Consider the following 21,390-nt stretch of genomic DNA (forward strand, 5'->3'; position numbering starts at 1 on the left):
TTTGCAAACCACATATCAGATAAGAACTCATACAGCTCAACAACAAAAAAACCCAACAATCCAATTAGAAAATGGGCAAAAGATCTGAACAGAGATTTCTCCAAAGAAGAAATACAGATGGCCAACATGCACATGAAAAGATGCTCAACATCATTAGCTATCAGGGAAATGCAAATCAAAACTACAATGAGGTATCATCTCACTCTGGTCAGAATGGCTATAATTAACAAGACAGGAAACAACAAATGTTGGAGAGGATGTGGAGAGGTGGGAACCCTCGTACACTGCTGGTGGGAGTGCAAACTGGTGCAGCCACTATGGAAAGCAGTATGGAGTATCCTCAGAAAATTAAGGATAGATCTACCATATGATCCAGCTATTCCACTGCTGGGTATTTATCCAAAGAACTTGAAAACACAAAGGCATAAAGATACTTGCACCCCTATGTTCATTGCGGCATTATACACAATAGCCAAGACTTGGAAGCAACCTAGGTGCCCATCAAGGGACGAATGGATAAAGAAGATATGGTATTTATACACGATGGAATACTACTCAGCCATAAGAAACGACGAAATCCAGCCATTTGTGACAACATGGATGGACCTTGAGGGTATTATGCTGAGTGAAATAAGTCAGAGGGAGAAAGTCAAATACCATATGATCTCACTCATAAGTAGAAGATAAAAACGACAAAAAAAAAACCACATAGCATTGGAGATTGGACTGGTGGTTACCATTGGGGAAGGGGTGGGGGGAGGGCAAAAGGGGTGACTAGGGTCACATGTGAGGGGATGCACTGTAATTAGTGTTCGGGTGGTGAACACGATGTAATGTATCCAGAATTTGAAATATGATGTACATCCAAAAATAAAAATTAAAAAAAAAAGAGTGTTAACTTTCTTGATTAGGAATCAGATGGCCAGATGGATTAGTAATAATACCTATGGCACTTTATAACTTGAAAAGTGAGTTCACGAATATCAATAAGGTCCCGGCCCTGCAGTGGCAAGAGTCTTGAGCCCTTCTTTGAGGAAGCTGGGTAATGCTTTCCCTTGCTCTGCAGTGTGCCAACATTCCAGAGATGGGAAATTACCAAAAAATGTGTTCCCAGTTTCCAGTTTTCTGCTCAACATTTCTTATTTGACTTCTTTTAGCATTGGGAACAGAAAGTTCTATCACCTGGAACCTCAAAGGTACAGTCAGAGGGGTCACTGTCCTTTTCTCATGTGGATGGAGAGAGCTTGCAGATGTGCTTTGAGCAACAAGGTCTGGAAAGGAGAATGGATCTGCTTCCTCCAGCACTGACAGTGGTGGTACCTCAGACACGCTGGTGTGTCTGCATACCATGCTGTTTTTCAACTCTTTTGTGTAATGTAATTCCTCAATCTCAAGTTGTCCTCAATGTGTGCTTACATTTCTGCTTGTTGGTGGCCAGTGCAGATGCAAAAATGATTCTTAACAGGAGAGAAAAACCAAGTATTGACTCTCAATGCTTGTACCTAATTGTATCTCTGTAACCAAAATCCAGTAAGGTGGATTGAAAAAAGGGGAAAACTTCAAGTCTGCACACTAAGAAAAGAGAACTCATTGGCCCCAAAAAAGATAATGGCTCAGCTAATGTCATATAAAGACATGTTTTGTAGAATAACTTTCTTAATAATCACTATTGAAAATAATCTTCCAAGTTCACACCTTGAACTACAGGGATTCCATCTGGGGATTTTCCCATCGATGGCAAATATTTATCTGGAAGGAGTGCATGCTATAGGCAGTAACACAGGTCAGACGACATAGAGATAAAGCTAACAGGAGGTGATCCTTCAACTGTGTAATTCCTTCCCACATCAGTGCCTGTTGCAAAGAAGAACTCTGGAGGTAAAAAAGAAAAATTTATGTCTACGACTAAAAGGAAATTTTACCAAATTAAGGCAATCATGAATTAATTACTTGAAATTAACATCCAGTAATCTTGTATAATTTAATTTTTGTTCGATTTTATTTTGTTATAGAAAAACTTGAGATTTATAATAAAAATCTAAAATTGAAAAACCATTAGTAATAATATCTGATAATTTCCTCAGGTATCCTGGGGTACATATGTTTTTTCCCCCAGGAATGTAGAAAATTAGAATCCTATGTTCTTTATAATAATCAAGAAGGAAAGAGTTCTCCACATGTCAACAGCAGCATCATGAGTGACCACTGGTCCCCCGCTGCAGTGGAGCAGCTCTGCTATGAGAACGTGACTGGATCCTGTGTGAAAACTCCCTACTCGCCCGGACCCCGGGTCCTTCTGTACGGCGTCTTCGTCTTGGGCGCTGTGCTGGCTGTGTTGGGAAACCTTCTGGTGATGATTTCCATCCTTCACTTCAAGCAGCTGCACTCTCCAACCAACTTTCTCATTGCCTCTCTGGCCTGCGCTGACTTTCTGGTGGGGGTCACTGTGATGCCCTTCAGCATGGTCAGGTCCGTGAAGAGCTGCTGGTACTTTGGGCGAAGCTTCTGCACTTTCCACACGTGCTGTGATGTGGCTTTTTGTTACTCTTCTCTCTTCCACTTGTGCTGCATCTCCATCGACAGGTACATTGCTGTCACTGACCCTCTGGTCTATCCCACCGAGTTCACGGTGTCTGTGTCAGGGATGTGTGTCAGCATCTCCTGGATCCTGCCCCTTGTCTACAGTGGTGCGGTGTTCTACACAGGTGCCTATGACGATGGGCTGGAGGAATTATCCAGTGCTGTCAACTGTGTAGGAGGCTGTCAGACAGTTGTAAATCAAAACTGGGTGTTGATAGATTTTCTATCCTTCTTTATACCTACGCTTGTTATGGTAATTCTCTATAGTAATATTTTTCTGGTGGCTAGACAGCAGGCTAAAAAGATCGAAAGTACTGGTGGCAAAACGGAATCATCGTCAGATAGTTATAAATCCAGAGTGGCCAAGAGAGAGAGAAAAGCAGCTAAAACGCTGGGTGTCACGGTGGTGGCATTCACGATTTCATGGTTACCGTATAGTATTGACTCATTAATCGATGCCTTCATGGGCTTCATAACCCCTGCCTATATTTATGAGATTTGCTGTTGGGGGGCCTATTATAACTCAGCTGTGAACCCTCTGATTTATGCTTTATTTTATCCTTGGTTTAGGAAAGCCATCAAAGTGATTGTGAGTGGTCAGGTTTTCCAGGACAGTTCTGCAAGCATGAATCTGTTCTCTGACCAAAGATGAGCTATTGTACCGAGGAAGCTGAAGATATTTTTACATTTTCTAAATGAAATGAGTTTTTAAAAGTCAAATAAGAAAACTAATAGAGAGAAAACAAATTGCTCTTTAAGTTTAACAGGATGAATCAATGTTTTCCAGTCTTGTTAGGATATGCCTTTCCCCGTCACTTCTCCAAAGACATTTATTTGACTAATCAACGTTAAATCCCCGTTTGTTAACTGCTGCGGAGCTCAGCGTACCCCGCTCCCTGCAGACACTCCCCTCCCTCCCTTTTCTCTTCTGCTCCATTGACTCTTCCCTTTGTAACCTGAAAACATCTTTGTTTTCTTTGATTGTTTTCCTCTTCCTTACAACATTTTCTATTCACTCCCAACTTGTCAAAAATGCCTCTGTGATTGGCTTTCACTGGGGTGTTGCTTCTTTTTGCTTTGTGGTCTTCCCAAGGAGAACTTTTGGGTAGCAACGAAATCTATAATGCGTACTGTCTGTCCAGTGTCTGCATCAGGAATTTGCTCCAGCGTCTCCTGGATCCTACCCCTTGCGTACAGTGGTGCCCTGTTCTACACGGGTGCCCATGACAATGGGAAGAGGAATGAGTGAATTCCCTCAGCTGTGTAGGTGGTTGTCAGTTGGTTATAAATGAATTTTGGACATTGATAGACTTTCTATTTTCCACGTAGCTTTCTTAAGATGATTCTGTACATTAATATTTTCCTTCTGGTTAAAAAACAGGCTAAAAAGATTGAAACTATTCAAAGACAATAGAATCATTATTGGGAACTTCCAAGACCAGTGTGACAAAGAGAGAGAGAAGAGCAGCTAAAACCCTGGCATCATGGTGGTAGCGTTTTGATCTCATGGTTACAGTATGTGACTGATTCACTCATTTGATTCCTTTTTGGGTTTTATAACACCTTCATATGTTTATGAAATATTTTGCTGGCTCAATTCTTATAATTCTGCTGTAAATCCTTTGATTTATGCTTTATTTTAGGAGAGCAATAAAACTCATAACTGGCCAAGTATTAAAAGACAGTTTATTAACCATAACTTTATTTTCTAAATAGGCCTAATTTCAAATTGAGGTATTTGGTGACATACCAGGAATTTCCTGGTCTAAATAATGGTAGACACAAGGTTCATATTTCTAATTTCCTCAAATCTGGGCTGTCCCCTGCTCTGTCAGTTGTTATTTTCCTGTTCCAGGCCTCCTTTCCAGGTCCCTTTCTGTCCCTGTCAGAGGCTCCTGTTCCCTGTTCCCTGAGAAGGTCTGTGTCCCCGTCTCTCTCTGGACTCAGTTAACTTTGCTGTCATGTCAGCAGCTGGTTTCCTGGGGTCCCGTCTTTCTGGGTTCTGAGAGCTCTCTGAGCCTCATCCAGCAGCTTTCCAGCCTCTGGGCAGGACTCCCTTTATATAATTGGGGAGATCTTGTAAATGTGGGAATAACCGTGAGCAGGTGGTACAATTTCCACAGTAGTGATTGTCCTTTCCTGTGGCTGTTCCCTCATTTCATGTGTTGTTTTACCCTCTCGTCTTGGTGGAGGAAATTTTCTGTCATTTGTTTTGTGTAAACACTATCCAGAGCTTATACATTGTACATTATTAAAAATAACAATGTACTGTGAGCTATGGGAAAAGGATGGATTATGCAAGAAATGTTGATGAGGCAAATAACTTTTTGGAAAATATCGTTAAGCATCCTGCTTCATGTATTTCACAAAATCAAAACTGATTTCTTACAGATGTTAAAAAATTAGAGAAAATATAGCTTTTATAATTTTTCATTGGTGGAATTATACCAGAAAACTCATATAAATTCATACATTCCATTTAAATTCTTTAAACTTTGAGATAAAACACAGCTGGGACCCCCCAGTGGTATAGTTGTTTAGTTCACGGGCTCTGCTTTGTTGGCCCAGGTTCATGGGTTCAGATCCTGAGCACAGACCAATGCACTGCTCATCAAGCCATGCTGTGGCAGTGTCTCACATACAAAAAGAGGAAGACTGGCACAGGTCTTAGCTCAGGGACAATCTTCCTCACACACACACACACACACACACACACACACACACAAAAGCCATGTTAAGGAAAAAAAAGACAAACTTAGAAAAACTATTGGCAGCATACACAATGAAGAGAGAATTAATATCTTTAAAAATATAAATGCTTTTTACAAAACAGTAAGACAGAGACGAACATTCCACTAAACAAATAAACAGGCAATCATACAGAGGGAAATATAAATGGCTAATAAATACGTTAAAATGCCAAATGTATAAATAATAAAAAAATGCTAATAAGAATGCAGTAGGGTTTCATACATCAGCTGAGCAAATATCAGAAACACCAATAAGACCCAATGTTAATTAGCGTGTGGGAAATCAACAAGAGGTGAGCACAATCATGTGCATCTCAGGAAAACATGATTCAGTCTCTCCTTTCTGAGGTGAATTAAAATATTTACATAAATTTAAATCATTCATGTCACTTGACTCTATAGTTCCATTTCTAGCAAGTAATCCTAAAAAAAGAATCAGACAAGGAAGCAAACACGACTAGGACATTCAGTGTAGAACTCTTAATTATGAACTTGAAATACGTAGATCAATATGGGATAAATTAAATAAATTGTGCTCCAACTATGTCATGGAATGTAGCGAAGACATTAAAAAGTGCTAACAAGTTCTATATAAATTGACATGGAAAAAAAACCATAATGCATCTTTTGACTAAACACAAAAAAACGGAAAAAACCCTGACCCAGATTATAAAACAGCATATGTCAATGGCCCCCACGTAGGCATATACTTCTACATGCTTTTACAAAGTCTAACCTTATGTGCAATGCACAGTGTGTGTGCATAGCGGGATTTACTTTGTCATTTACCATCATGATGTTTGGGATGAAATAAACATATTAAAATTGATATTACCAGTACATGTCTCTGTTCTTATCTGAGCATTGAATTAGGCATGCCTGTGTATATCATTGTTTTGTTTTAGGATATTATCTTTTGAGTATATATCTCTGGTATATTTTCTCTTACCTAATGAAACTAAATTGCACCTGCACTGGTATGTTTTAGTGACTACATCTTAAAGTGATGGAAGTATCTTAGGAATTATATCTTAAAGTATTTGTGATAACTTTTTGCAGCAGGTCTTTAACATTCTCCAATTATTCCTCTCTCTTAATTATGTGCTGTATTCAGGAGCTGTGGAAGCTGCTGAGTCTGCATTCCATTTGTGTTTTATTTCTATTCTTTATAGCATTTCTTGAAAGTGGTAAACAGCAACAGTAGATGTGTCGGGGACAAGCTGTAGGAACAGCCCATCTTCTGAGACAGGAAGGCGGTGTTCCTAGAGAACCACCGCTCAGGGGTGAACCAGAAAGTACTGAAGACAAACCCTGGTCATGTGATCTTGGACAACTCGCCTAACATCCCCCAGCTTCAGATCACTCATCTCTAAGAGGGGCGTGATGGTACCCACAACAGAGGGCTGTACAAGTGAGGGTAAGGTAGGAAAAGGAGCTAACACAGAGTTAGCACTGGGTTACTATATGGTAACCAATAACATAGTATAATCTGGATAGATGACAGACAGATATAATGTAAGAATCATTAATGCAGATAATAGGAGCAAGTGGATGATCTTTTCTTCCAAGTTCAACTTCACTTTTTTTTTGTTTTGAGGAAGATTAGCCCTGAGCTAACTACCGCCAATTCTCCACTTTTTGCTGAGGAAGACTGACACTGAGCTAACGTCTGTGCCCATCTTCCTCTGCTTTATATGTGGGACGCCTCCCACAGCATGGTGTGCCAAGTGGTGCCACGTCCGTACCCAGGATCCGAACAGGGGAACCCCGGGTGGCCGAATTGGAACGTGCGAACTTAACCACTGCGCCACCAGACCGGCCCCTCAGCTTCACTTCTAAGGAGTGACTGGAATGATGGGTGGGGTGTTTAAGCAGGTGGGGAGGTGAGTGAGGCCCTCCAGCAGGTGCAGGTGAACAGTGACCTGTAGCTGGCTCTTCAGAGCACATGAGCCTGAGAGGCAGGAGTCGGTGACCACACAGAGGAGGGATTTCAAGCTTTCGCACAGTCCAAATGCTGAAATTCCAAAAGCTGTAACGTTGGCAGTCAGTGCCTAACTGATTTGGTGACAAACTCTGAGATGAGGTCCTTTCCGGTGTTCCTTTCTGCCTCTCTGTCTGAGTAGCCCTGCTCTGGTGCAGAGACAGTAATGTGTCGACTACAAGTGCTTCTCCTACTTCACTGCTACATTCAAAATAGCTAATGGATGTGCCTTCCAAATAAAAATACGGTGATTTCTGGAAGTCCCAAGGGTTTCAGAGAAGAGGTTGTGGCCTGTGAATTACAAGTCCTGGTTATGACCGCATGAGTGAGAGACTGAGGTTGGGGGAGGTGATGACCTTGAAGGAGAGGATTTCCAGGACCCTAGAGGCAGCTCGGCACAGGGTCAAGAACATGGACTCTGGACCCAGTCTGCCTAGGTTTGAACCCAGCTCTGCCCAACTTCTTATCCTGAGCCTCAGTATTCTCAGCTGTGAAGTGGGGATAACAGTACCACCTCTTCATGGGGTTGTTATGGTGACTATTGGGGTGACATTTCTAAAGCACATTTTATAGCAAGTGTTATGTTTGACGTTTTGTGTCTATTGAGAGTAGAACTGGAGACAGCGGCAGAGTGCTGGGTATTCGAGTTAAGGTGAAGAAGGAGGGAGGACCCTGGGTCAGTGATTGGCAGTCCTGAAGAGGGGCAGAGGTGGCATAGTCTGATGGCACTGGGGGTTTTAGGGAGGAGGAAGGGAGATGCTCTAACACGACAAGGAGGCACAGGAGGAGGCCCACCCCCTCATCTGCCAGCTGGAAGGCAGAGTTCTCAGGTGAAGGCCAGGAGTCCAGAAGGTGCAAGGAACCTATGCAGAAGGAAGCATGTTTCTAAAGTTATTTCTCAATATTTATGCATTTTGGTGTTGTCTTGGATCTTAACCCAGTTGTGTGAAAGTGCAGTCTGGGAATCGGTGCTGGACTGGGCAAAGTTCTCATTGGTCAGGGGACAAAGAGAAAACTAAGAACAATGACACACGTATCTCAGAATTTAAAGTTTATTTAATTTATGTTACTGTCCCTTAGATTACATTCTTCCTTAAGTTTTGATATTAAAATGTACCTTTCTTTTATGAAATTATGGCTAAGTACCTAAAGTTGTCATGCTGCTGTTGCTGCTCTTTGTCATGTCCCTAGTTGGCAAAGTTAAAATTTGGCAATTGTCTGTGGGTTCCCCAAATTGTTTTAACCAATTTTATTATTTCTGAAACCCAAGTTTCTAGGCACCACTGACCTGACCCATTAGTATTTAATAGCAAAGGTGGTATTTTCAGCAGGTAAGCCTTTTATTACATCCCTCAAAACAAGCCAGGGCAGCGTTGGTCAACTCTGAGCATTAGGGCCAGTGACGTAATACTGAGTGATAATAGCCCTGACGTGATCCGATGGAAGCAGATGTCCGAGAAATCAACCACCCAGGGAAACCGACATGAAATGTCTACGATGAAAGATAAGGCTTGTCCTCCACTTCCACTTTTTTTTTAACTACATAATTGAAAGTTATTAGCAGATTCTAGGTTATTTTATGCTTTCATATTGCGGATAGGTCTATGGAGAGCAGCCAGCCCCATGCTGAGATGCTGTGTAAATCAGAGGCTCCTCCTACGGCCTCTAAAATTCCTGCACGTGCGTGATCTTCCTGTTGCGCTCATTAGACCATGCTGAGTAAACGCACTTGCATCAGATAAAGGTGAAGATTAGGCAGCAATCCCGTTTCTCAGGGGGTTAGGACTCTAACACCAAGGACAGGATCTGGAGGCAAACTTTCGTTGTCTTGCATCATCTACAGTTTTCAGTCTCATATCTGACAATCCGTTTCCAGGTTCTGATCTACTCAGACATTCCTAATATAAAAGTTCATTAAAAAAATAGCTCCCCAATGACTGAGAGTGTGAGACATTCTTCACTATCTTGGACCTGGGATAAAGATGTGTTAATGATTCTCTGAGGTCTTTCCAGTGCCCAAACTCAGAAGTTTGTTAATGAGAGAAAGGGGAGAGAAATGTTTTGTCCTTTTGTCTCCTTGGATTGGAGGCTGGAGGTAACCAACACAGAGCAGGGTCAAAATGTCCAACCATAAACGAACAACGATTGGCATTGGTAACACACAATCAATATATTAATTATACATCTAATAACAGTTCAAGTTACTCTTCAAGTTAGTGTATAACTGAGTTAGTTATCAGCTCGATCCTTTACATAACTCATTTGTGATGAATAAGTATTTCCCAGAAGTATGTGTTACCCTCATGGAATACTTTGAGCGATAGAGGAAACAAAACAAAATTAATTTTCCTCCAATCACAGCCTCTAAATGTGCCGTAGCAAAGCCTCCTTATTCATTCCTACACTAGATCTCAGGTAGACCTTACAGCTGTTGAGTCACTCTGAGTGTTAACTATTGAATTTTGATCCAGTTTAAAACCTCAGTCTTCTTCTAATGTGTCTAATTGACTATCCCTGCCCTCGCTATTCTCAGTGCTGGCCAGGTCTGAACCTAAAATACTTGGCTTTAAGGGAAGGGTATGTCTGACACTTCATTCTTTATCTCACCCTCCTTTTTTTGCTCTATCCTAGAGGGAGAGGGAGAAAGTAGAGTAAAATGAGCACAATAATTTGGTATCAATATTGGTCTCTCTGTAACATTTGTTTGGCGGTCATGACCTCTGTGTAATGAGCCTCATAGTAATGTCTGTCTCAGGCGGTGCACATCTGGGTTCTTCAGGCTTCCCTGCAGGAGGCATTCCCATCCTCAAGTGCCTGATGCTTGTGATCAGTACTGATTTGATCTTTCCAACATCCTCCGCAAGTCGTGTGGGATGTGTCACAATGCTTGGTGCACCCTGAAATGGGAGACCTCCAAGAAGTGCTGAGCCTGATTGGCCTCCATGTGTCCTCTAGCCCACATGAAACTCATGCATCTTTGAAATACGTGCAACTCATTGCATGCAAACTTTAATTGGTGACAGTATGGGCTTCCCTCACTGCCAGCCCATTTCTCCTCTCAGCCGTCTCTCTCCAATTCTACTTTCCTCTGCTCAACATGAACACAGTCATGTTTCATGGAATAAGCACATCTAAAGGGGAAATAAATCTTGAATCACCTTGTCAGTACCTTCTTTGATGGAGTGGTCCCCTGGACAATAGGACACCAGAAGTAAAAGCCTATAATATTTCCCGTCATGGACAGACTCTGAGGAGGAGTTGGAAGAGGTCAGCTGGAGTGGCTCACCCACATCAGGGATCTCAACAGTGGACAGGCTTCCCCCAAAAGGAGTCACACATGTACCTCATCACAGAGCCTACATTTGGGTGGCTGCCACATTCAGGGCATTGCCCATCAGGACTAAAACACTACCAGGAATAAGAACAACTTTTGTCTCATTATTATCACTCTGCTTATTCCATTCCTGCTCCATCCAGAAAAGGAGAGTAGAAGGAAGAAGGGAAAAGCAGATTTACACCCCTCCAGTTGCTGAGATCTAGGCCTGGAGTGCACTGACTAGGACAGAAAAGATGAGAGTGCTAAACTGGATGTGATTTTAAAGTTTTAATCTTGATTAGAAAGAACTTTTTATGGGCTTATGAACACTGGAAATTATGTGGAAAGCAATAGATCTGCCCAGAGTGTTATTAAAGATGGAGAGGGGAGCATCTATAGAGCATGCGCCTGCACTTGGAGATCAATGGTAAATCTAGTGACATATTCTATGAGCCACGCTTCCTAATCAGACTAGAGGGAAGGACAAATCTGATGACTAGAGTCCCAGTCCTTCATGCTTTTCCTAAATAATTTGAAGAATACTTCCCACCACCCTACCACACATTTTGAGAGATCTCATTCATTTCTTAGAAAGTAAATAATAAGTCATTAAACACTCATTTAGTAATTCTGAATATTCTTACATTTACCCTACTTAAGCTTTCATGTTCAAAAATAAATTTATTGTTGATGAAGTGCTCTTCCAAGTGTGACCACTTGGTTTCTGGGTCAATATTCAGGGTCAATATTTCAAAACACTGAAAACCGTATGACAAGACACGAGCGATGGCCAGTCAGAAAGGATGCTATTCTGAGAGGCAGAGCAGGCCCTGGAGAGGCCCTCCTTGGCCCTTTGTTGATCTTTCAGTTGCTGGATCAGGAGGAGCCCTGGAGTTTTGGGAGGAGGACGCAGGGGAAGGTGGCAAGGGATCGCATGGGGACTCAGGGCAATAGGTTTTTATCAACCAGTATGTGAGCACTTCAACATTTTCCCGGTTGGAATGGTTGAATTGGTGCCTACCATCTGAATATCCGCCATGTCAAGATAACTGAGCACACAGTTTACTTACCTTACTCCTGAAATCCCAGTGAATTGCACCAGAAAACATATCTGGAAGATAAAAATTGTTCAGTTTCTGAAAGACAAAAATCAGATAGGATCAAACTGATTGAAAACCAGAGTAGAGAAAAACACAGCCCAAAATACCCACAGTAAAAGGTTGCCAGGGAGGTAACAACTGGTCTTTCCAATAGAGCCTGGGAGAAATTCTGAATCCAGGAAAAGCGATCAGAGGATGAGCGGAAGAAAATAACAAAAATGATTCTAGAGAAAGGTTCTTCCAGGCTAAAGAGTCTAAACTTCAAATTCAAAGTATCTACCAAGTGCAAAGAGGGAAAATGAAAAAATGCAGGCACTAAATACAGACAAGTACAAAAAATTCTTGAAAGCTCCTAGGAACAGAGGCTGGAAGGACTAGTTTAAGAAAAAGGAATGAAGATCGTACTGGCAACAAACTTCTCATCAGCACACTAGATCCTAGAAGGCAGCGAGACGTGGTTTTGAAGTTACGGGAAATTTTTGGAACCATAATTCTAGTTAAAATTAAAATTGTAATTGATAACCTAAAATGTTCTTTAAAACTTATTTAGAACTAAGAAAAATGTATATATAATATGTACATATATATTTCTCTATATTATATATACTATATTAATTATATTACTATATTAATATATTGTAACAAATGGTTTTTATTATACTATGTTATAATTACCATAATATATACATACACAATATAAGTATGTATATATATAAATTTGTATAAATATAAAATAGAGCAAGGAGTAGATGGTGCTGGGTTACTAGAAGCAGGTGAGCCAGATCTCAGGCAGCAGAGTGGAGGCGATTCTCAGAAAGGAGAGACTGTCCTGCCAGAAGGAGAGCAGATGAGAGCGGACCTCCGGGCTCTCCCAGCAGGGCCCAGTCCGGGCCTGTGGACAACCAGACGTGGCTGAAGTGTGGCCAGCCCCCTCCTGTGAATTCACAAGACTCTGGCTATCTGGCCTTGCTCAGGTTCCTTAGGCAGTGGCCTGGATCTAAGAAGGGATGGTTTAGATGAGATCATCTCAAAGATTCCTTTCAGTTTTAGTATTTTGAAAATCTATCATGACACCCTAATGATTAGAAGGCAAAGGGAATGTGGCTAATGTATCATTCCATTAACACTCATTTCCATGAACGGTTAGTCTCATGAGCCACAAATTAACGTGTGCAGTGACTGCAACTTTGAGATGATGATACCCACTTTCACACATAAAGAATGATGCGTAAAGGATCATTTCTTTTACATGACTGTGCACATTCTTATCCAATTTGTAAAGTATTTCTATATTTAGAGGAAATATGCACTTATTTATTCAGCATGTATTTATTGACTCTCTGCTATGTTCCAAGGACAGTGGAAGGACTGTGTTGGAGGTACAAAAATGAACAAGAACAGGACCTTCCTCTGAGGAACACACATTTGGGGAGGGGAACAAATACGCATGACACATCATTAGAAAGCAGAGAGGAGTGTGACAAACACAATGAACAAAGTGGTTCCTGAGACGGTGGGTGCTGCACAGATGTGCATTCACAGCCTCTACTGTTTTAAACTTTTATTCATGGAAAAATGAAGGGAAACTTTACAAGGTATTGTTAAAACAGGAGCTACTAAAGGGGCACAAAAGTTGCAAACACAATCATATTGCTATTATAATATTTGAAATCCGTGGAAAAAAGTTAAAGGAAATTTGCAAGCCCACAACATGTGGTTGGGATGAAGTGTGTGATGTCACAGCCCTGTTGTGGAGAAGAGGCACAAAGGAACCCAGTGGTTAAGACGTACCAAACAGCCAGATCCTGGTTTTCCTTGATGTGCAGACCAAGCCTGCCTTAGAAATTAAGATGCAGTTTATCTAAACGACCCTCCATTCGGCCTCAGGGGAAAAGCTTTTACAATAAAATACTATTTTCATAATGAAGAAATATAGATCAATTGAAAACTATAGATCAGATGTTATATCACAACCATCAATTTCTCCCTTCAATGTCTCCATCTCCCCAAGGATCTTTGCAGATGTTTTTCAGTGTGATGATTGAATTTTTCCCTTAAAGTAATTTGCACAAAAATCTTGTGCTCCAAGTTGCTCTAACAACTTGAGCGCAGTGGCTGGGCGACCTGCCCCTTTGTGAGGGAGGAATACTCAGGGGTTACTTCACTTCCTCTCTGACTCTCTGGGTGTGAATGCTGGTTCTGCTGTTGAACAAATGTGCCGCCTTGGGTGGGTGACTCACCTCTTTATGCCTCAGGTTCCTCATTTATAAAATAGAAGTAATAATAACGTACCCTCACTCACAGGGTTCTTGTGAAGGTTAGGTGAGCTCGTTCAGGTAAAGCAATCCTAGCACAGAATGAGTGTTGTGTAACTTAGATAAAACATTATCAGGTGTATATGGTCTTTATTGTTTTATCCTGTTCCAAATCTCATGTAGTGCATACCAGAAGAACTCAATAAATGTTCACTGAAGCAAAGGCCACAGACTGGTCCCCACACAACCAGCGTATTCACAGAAGAGAACAATGAGGGCAGGAGACTGTGTCTTCATAACAAAAGTTTCCAAACATTTATAAAAATAGAATAGTATGTTGATCTAGGAAAGGAAGTGGCAAAAGTAGATGATTTGTGTGATGTATTTGAAAGGCTGCTAAAAATAACGGAAAGACAGGTGTCAATGTATTGAACTAGATGTTAGAAGTACTTATGTGAATCGAGAAGCTTTGTGACATTCACGAGATTTCTTAAACACTTTGGTCTTAGCTTCTTTATCTTTAAAATGATGCAGCATGATTCCTCTAGAGCTTGTGGAACAGGATTAGAAATAGTACTTTACTGAAACCACTAGGATCAAAATAAATTGATGGTATTTAGTGTTAGAGTGGAAGAAGTGTGGGAAACTGATCCTAAACAGTCTTGTCCACCTTAATCATCTGCATCATCTTTAACCATCAAATAAAGACACGAGGGTTCCTCACAAGAACCGTATAACCCGAAATAATACACTCTCTCGGGACAGGTTTACCAATTCAAAGCGTTTGTGTGACAGCAGGAGAAAAGCTGTCTAATACATAATGTTGATTTATATCAAGCTAGTAGTTAGAGAAAAATAGCAAGAATATTTTGATATGTATTCACTCTTTCCCCAAAGATATGATAACGTGATTTTAAAATCTTGATGTCTGATTGCAACAAAACTAACAGAGCAGAATCAGGTAGTTTGTTCACCTCCTGCGTGGGACATACAGCACACTCCGGTCAGTACCAAGAACAAGCCTTCGTCTCTGAAATAACCGGCAGGATTTTATCCACCGTGAATGGTGTAACTAATTCAGTTTCACTTTTTTGCTGAAATCAAGTTTGTGGGTCGTAATGAAATGCATTTTCTGGGCTCTGTCTTGTCATCATTTTATGCCCTTCATTTCAGTTTTCTTTCTTCTTTTGAACACATTAAGTTATGCTACTTGTGTATCATTTAAGACCTTGTAAATAATTTTTGGAACAAGGCAGAAGTTAAGTGAATAAATAATATTAATTTAAGATAAAGTATAATAATAGATGACAATATTACCCTTGCTTTACACACATGCTAACAGGTAAAATTTCTGAAGTGTAATGTCATTTTTTTGAGCAGCCTTACTCAACAGGAAGAAGCTCACTGACTGAAGTTTCTAATTTATGATGCCAGCTCCCTTTCCCCTTATAAATAAATGAATGGATGTTATATGTAATACATCTATCTCTTGACTGATTTCTTCTGACTCTGAAATCACATCTTTGGACTTGAGAATCTGAAGCTCACAGCGTAGACTCCGTCCTTTGCCCTCCCTGAGCCAGGAGCCACCACCTCTCTAAGTATCTTAGTTGCATTTACATTTTAACAGAAAAATATTACAAAGGAACAAAGAGAAGACATCGCCAGGGGTTAAACTAGGATAAAGAAATAAAAGGCAGGTTTAGAATAACAAAAAAAATACTGGATCTTTTATATATATTCTCTTGAGAAAATTTAAGAATAAGACAAGGGAGGGTTGTTAACCAGGGAAATACAGCGAAGCTCAGACAGCATTAAGCAGCCTGAGACCAGTGTTAAATGAAGCATTTCTGGCTCCGTGGCTGAGCTGTTCCCATTACCATCAGGTTTTGATGTGATATTTACCAAAGAAGACTGAACCTGAATTAAGTGTTTGGGTCAAAGTTGAGGCATAATTCAATTATTTTACATTAGAAGATCTTGCATTTATAATCAATTGTTTTCTCTCCAAAGCTGTGTTCGTTGCGAATCTATTTTTAGTTCTTCCATTCTAAAACTTGAACTCACCCAGAAAATAAATTTATTGTTGAGGAATTCTCTCTCAAGACTTTGCCAGTGACAATGAGTTGGATGGCTTTTCGAAACCAAGGATAAAAGAAAGCATAAATCAAGGGGTTCATTGCTGAGTTATAGTAAGCAACCCAAACCAGTATCTCATATATATACGTGGGCGTGATGAAACCTAGGAAGGCATCGATGACCGAGTCAATGAAGTAGGGCAGCCATGAGATCAGAAACGCTGTCACGGCGAATCCCAGGGTCTTTGCTGCTTTTCTCTCCCTCTTGGACACTCTGTCTCTGTAGCTGTCTGACGATCTCGAAGTCTTACTGCTCAGACTTTCAATCTTTCTAGCCTGTTGTTTAGCAATGAGGAAAATCTTGGAGTAAACCATTATCATCACCAGAGTGGGAATGAAAAATAATAGAAAATTGACCAGTACCCAACTTTGATTCACTGCAATCTGACAGCCTCCCACACAGGTGAGAGCACTCACTAGCTCCTCCAGCCCAGCTTCATTTGCACCTGTGCCAAGAAGGGAAGAAGAAAAAATAACAGACAGGAGCCAGGAGAAGGCAATGCACATGCCAGAGACAGAGGCAGTGAACCTGGTTGGATAGACCAGAGGGTCCGTGACCGCAATGTATCTATCGAGAGAAATAAAACACAAGTGGTAGATGGAGGCATAACAGAATGACCCTTCGAAACAAGAGTGCATCGTACAGTAAGTCCGCCCAAAGTACCAGCAGCTCTCCACGGACCTGACCATGCTGAAGGGCATCACAGTGACCCCCACCAGGAAGTCAGCGCAGGCGAGAGAGGCAATGAGAAAGTTGGCTGGAGAGTGCAGCTGCTTGAAGTGAAGGATGGAAATCATCACCAGGAGGTTTCCGAATACAGCCAGCACGGCTCCGAAGCCAAAGACTGCGTACAGAGCCAGGCGGGGGCCTGGGGAGTAGGGGGTCCTGATGCAGGATCCATTCAGGTTCTCGTAGCAGAGCTGCACAGCCGCAGGGGGGGCCACTCCCTGCTCGGGAGTCTCTGTTCTGAAACCTGGAGAAGCTGTCATCCTCCAGGGCCAAGGCTGTCATTCAGTCTTTCAAAGTCCTTAAAAGAAAAAAAAGAGATATACAATATGTCACTAATTGCCGGTGTATTCTGTCCCTGTCTCTAAGTGCAAATCCTTATTTTCTTGTTTAGAAAGTGATTCATATCCTCATCTCATAAAATAATTCACTTCCAAATGAATAAGCAGTTAATTTGCATCATTACATAAAATGATATTTATTTAAGTTAAAAAGAAATCTTCCTTTGCATTACCTCCTTCTTCGTATCTGAGCAGTGTTGGTCTTCCAAGAGGTTTTCTTTAATGCATGTACAAATGCCACATTTTATTAGCGTTCTTTTCCTAATTTGTCAGAGTGAGGATAATGCCCAAAACACTGTCCCCTCAGGAAAGTAGCTCAATAATTCCCAGTACCCAAAGCCCTTCAGATTGAATCCCCATAGTGCAAGACATGGAAAGAAAGAAAATTTTAAATAGCAATTATGTTTATGCTACAGTAAGTTTATTCCCTTCGAATTTCCTGATGACATTTGACTATATCTTGAAACAGAAATAGCGCCTATCCTTAAAAACTTTGTCCAGAATATGAAAGCCATATTATTTATTTTTATTAATTATTAGAAATTGCCTTTTCATTTTTGTTAGATCCATTTATTTATGATTTCTGTGTTGACTGTCATTAAAACTCTTTCAAATTATCTCTTTATTCCTTCCAGTCTGTTGGTTTGTGTCACATAATTTAAATACAGAATTGTATATTACATGCTGGAATGTTTCAGGTTTAGCTAATAATTCTGAATTGGAAACGTGGGGGAGGAGGGTACCAGGAGTCTTCCTCGTGGAGATATGGAAGGCAGTGTATGGACACGCAAAGGAGAGGCTGCTAAGGGGTTTGGGTTTTGTTTCTGAATGCAAACTGTTGGAAAGAAATTAAAGAAAAAATATGAAGGAAGAATCTTTGGAAAGTGGAGATTTCGATGTTATATTCTGTTTAATCATTGATAAATTTCCTTTCTTCTTAAAGCTTTAGAACAGAACTCAGCTCAGGCTTTGAAAAAGATTTTTCTGATGAAAGACGTCTGGTCATTAAACATCCACTGTTTTACTGAGATGAAATTTATGTTTGAAAAGTTCACACTTTTAAAGTGTCAGGCTGATGACTTGTGATCAATGTATCCACCCATGTCACCACAACCGCAGACAAGGTGTAGATATTTCCAACGCCCCATCAGTTTTCCTGGTGCCCTTTACACAGAAGTACTATCCATCTCTCCCCACATCATCTCCCCTCTCCATTGCTAGGAAACTGCTGATCTCCCTTCTATGGCTGCAGATGAGCGTCGCTGGTCTAGAAATCACACGTGAAATGAATCACACAGTACGTGCTCTCCGGTGTCCAGCTTCTTTCACTCAGATCAATGTCTGAGTTTCACCCATATTTGAGTATATTAGCAATTCGTTCCTGTTATTGCTAAATAGTAATCCATTGTATGAAGACACCACAACTACTTTATTCACGTGCCTGTTGATAGACATTTGGACTTGTGTTCACTTTGGGGCTGTTATTAGTAGTGTTGCTATAATTATTGGCACAGACACGTTTTCATTTATTTTAGGTCAATATCTAGGAATAGAATTGCTGGACCACACAGCAAGTGTACATTTAAATCTATAAGGAACTTCACGCCATCTTCTAAATAATTGCACCATTTTGTACTCCCACCAGCAATCTATGAGGGTTCCAATTGCTGCAAATCCCCCTCAGCACTTGCTATTGTCCTTTATTTTTATTTTAACCATTTAGATGTTGTGTAGTCGTAGCTCGTGTTTTTAATTTAATGAATGGTGATGTTGAGAATCTGTTCATGTTGTGATTGGCCATTAACGTATCCACTTTGGTGAACTGTCTGTTAATATTTTTATCCATTTTTAATTGAGTTTTAACTTTTCTTAAAATTTAACTGACTGGGTACAAATCCTTTCTAAATATATGTTATGAATATTGGACTTTTCAATTTCTTGAGTGTGTTTTCTGAAGAGTAGAAAGTTCTAATTTTAGTGAAGTCCAACTTATGATTTTTTTGTGGTTAGTGCCTTTGTTTCTAAGAAACGTTTGCCTAATGTGATGTTACAAATAATTTCTTCCATGTTCTTTCTAGAATTTTCTTATTTTACTTCTAATGTTTAGTCTTATGATTCATGTGATGTTAATTTGAAATATGTTGGGAAGAAGGGTCTGACATTTATTAGTGGTACTAGTATACAGATATTCAGCAATTCCAGCAGCATATCTTGAAATGACAATTCTTTCTCCAGTGAACAATGCATGTTCTTAATCAAAAACGAATCAACCACATTGTGTGTGGATCTATTTCTGGACTCTGTTCTGTTCTGTTGATCTCTATTTGTATATTTAGGCCTTATTATCTTAACTGAAACTTCACATAGTAAGTATTAATAAGCAGGTTGCGTAAGTCTTTCGTTTTGTTGTCATTTCCAAAGTTGTTTTGTCAGTTCTACGTCTGTATTTTTCATACAACTTTTAGATTCACCTTGTCAATTGCTAGAAAAAAAAGCCCTGTGGTTTTTTTATTGGTGTAAAACTGAATGTATAAAACAATTATGGAGACAGGTAGTGAAATATCTGATCAGAACAGTAGATTTGCTCATTTCTCTTTTTGGTTTAGTCATTCATCGTTTATGAATTTAGATGCTCCGCAAATAACTGTATACATATTTAAGATTGCTATATTTTCCAGATAACATTCAAGGACTGGACATCTTAATAATTCTGAGTCTACTAAGCCATATACATGTTACATCTCTCCACGGTTAAGAAGGCAGTAGAAGAAAAAAATAAAAACAAAGTATTTTAGCAAAAAGTAAGACAAGAAAAGAACAACAGAGAAACAAAAACAGAAGGAGCAAATGAGAAACAAACATCAAGATAACAGAATTCAACTCAAATACATAAAACAATTACATCAGATGTAAATGGATTAAACTTGCCAGTTAATAAAAACGAACTGTCAGATGGCATAGAAAAGCAAATTTCAACTATATGCTGCCTTTGGAGACACATTTTAATTATAAAGACACAGGAAGATTGGAGGGAAAAAGACTGGGAAAAGATACACTATGGAAATAATCTGCATAAGAAAGCTGTCGTGGCTATATAAATATAGGACAATGTAAAAGTCATGGCATGTCGTACTTTAAGAAATAAAGACACCATATAATGATAAAAGAGCTGGGTCCCAGAGAATATGAATCTGAAGATGAGTTCTCCGAATATATGAATAGGTTCTGGGATTCCTGGGTTGGGTATCAAAAGTAATTATATTTGAAGGCATTAACGACCCTGTTTTCGGTGTAGAGAGGGACCTGGCAGCCATGGGCTACAGTGGAAAAACATTTAGTCACACTGTTCTCTGTAGGTGCCTGGAATCAAGTGCCTACAGGAGAAAACCTCTGGGTGACCAAGTACTTGCTGCCATACAACGTTTTAGTAAAAATGGGGAGTGTAATGGGCTGGTTAGTTTCTTCTAACTGCTCTGGAGAACCTGGGGAAAGAAACTGATGACTCTAGAGGCTTTAATTCCAGCTCAAGGTCCATGTAAGGGACTGAAAGCTTCAACGAATGCCTTGAATGAGCCCTTATCTCTTGAGCCACAGGACTGAGCTTCTGAGAGCCAAACCCCAAGCCTAGTTCTGCAGCTGGTGGACTTAGAGCGCAAACTGAATTCTCAAACTCCCAGGGGCTCTTTTGTTAAAATTGACATTGATTGGGAAGAAAAGGGATTCTAAAAATTAGGATGGTGACACAGAGGCAGGTCCTGATGCAACAGGTTGCCTCCAACTGCTAAACTCTGTCAAGTCTTCTCTGCCAGTGGAGGCAGCCCTTCCACCGCTGCCCGAGGAGCTCAGTCTCCCCTTGTCTGAATAAGCTGCAGTGGCGTCCCCTGAGGTAGTTGCCTTACAGTGTGCCCCTGACCCTCCTCAGGAGCTCCCCTAACACCTTTCCTGGCCTCTAGACCTATAACCAGACTCGGGTCCCAGCAGGCCCCAAAGGGTGGCTTACAAAGTGTGACCCATGAGCAGGTACAACAAAAAACAGAGTAACTGCATGATTTTGCTAATCTATATTAACAGAAACACGAGGAATATATGTGGGAATGGATATCAAGGCCATGTCATCAATGTGGAAATAATACAAATCCGATTAGGCCGAATGTATTGATATGAGACCAACAAGCAGCAAACATGAATGTAACATTTTAGTT

General features: G+C 40.5%; 2 protein-coding genes and 1 pseudogene across 2 annotated transcripts; 2 read left to right on the forward strand and 1 right to left on the reverse strand.

The window, feature by feature from the left end:
- The first annotated feature begins 2,194 nt into the window (after positions 1 to 2,194).
- Positions 2,195 to 3,232, forward strand: LOC106823301 (trace amine-associated receptor 6). Its single transcript, XM_014828881.2, has one exon. The coding sequence runs from the start codon at positions 2,195 to 2,197 to the stop codon at positions 3,230 to 3,232; it is 1,038 nt and encodes a 345-aa protein (XP_014684367.2).
- A 471-nt stretch (positions 3,233 to 3,703) lies between these two features.
- Positions 3,704 to 4,296, forward strand: LOC106823300 (trace amine-associated receptor 6-like; annotated as a pseudogene).
- An 11,749-nt stretch (positions 4,297 to 16,045) lies between these two features.
- Positions 16,046 to 17,110, reverse strand: LOC106823299 (trace amine-associated receptor 7a-like). The gene has a single exon (XM_014828880.2). It carries the CDS (start codon positions 17,108 to 17,110, stop codon positions 16,046 to 16,048), a length of 1,065 nt encoding a protein of 354 aa, XP_014684366.2.
- Positions 17,111 to 21,390: the final 4,280 nt, after the last annotated feature.

Source organism: Equus asinus, chromosome 24, assembly GCF_041296235.1.
Source record: "Equus asinus isolate D_3611 breed Donkey chromosome 24, EquAss-T2T_v2, whole genome shotgun sequence".
In the NCBI taxonomy this organism is placed as follows: Eukaryota; Metazoa; Chordata; class Mammalia; order Perissodactyla; family Equidae; genus Equus; species Equus asinus.

What these genes read in the sequence shown, in the direction of transcription:
- LOC106823301 (XM_014828881.2), top strand. Translation starts at nt 2,195, where the DNA reads ATGAGTGACCACTGGTCCCCCGCTGCAGTGGAGCAGCTCTGCTATGAG.
- LOC106823299 (XM_014828880.2), bottom strand. Translation starts at nt 17,110, where the DNA reads ATGACAGCTTCTCCAGGTTTCAGAACAGAGACTCCCGAGCAGGGAGTG.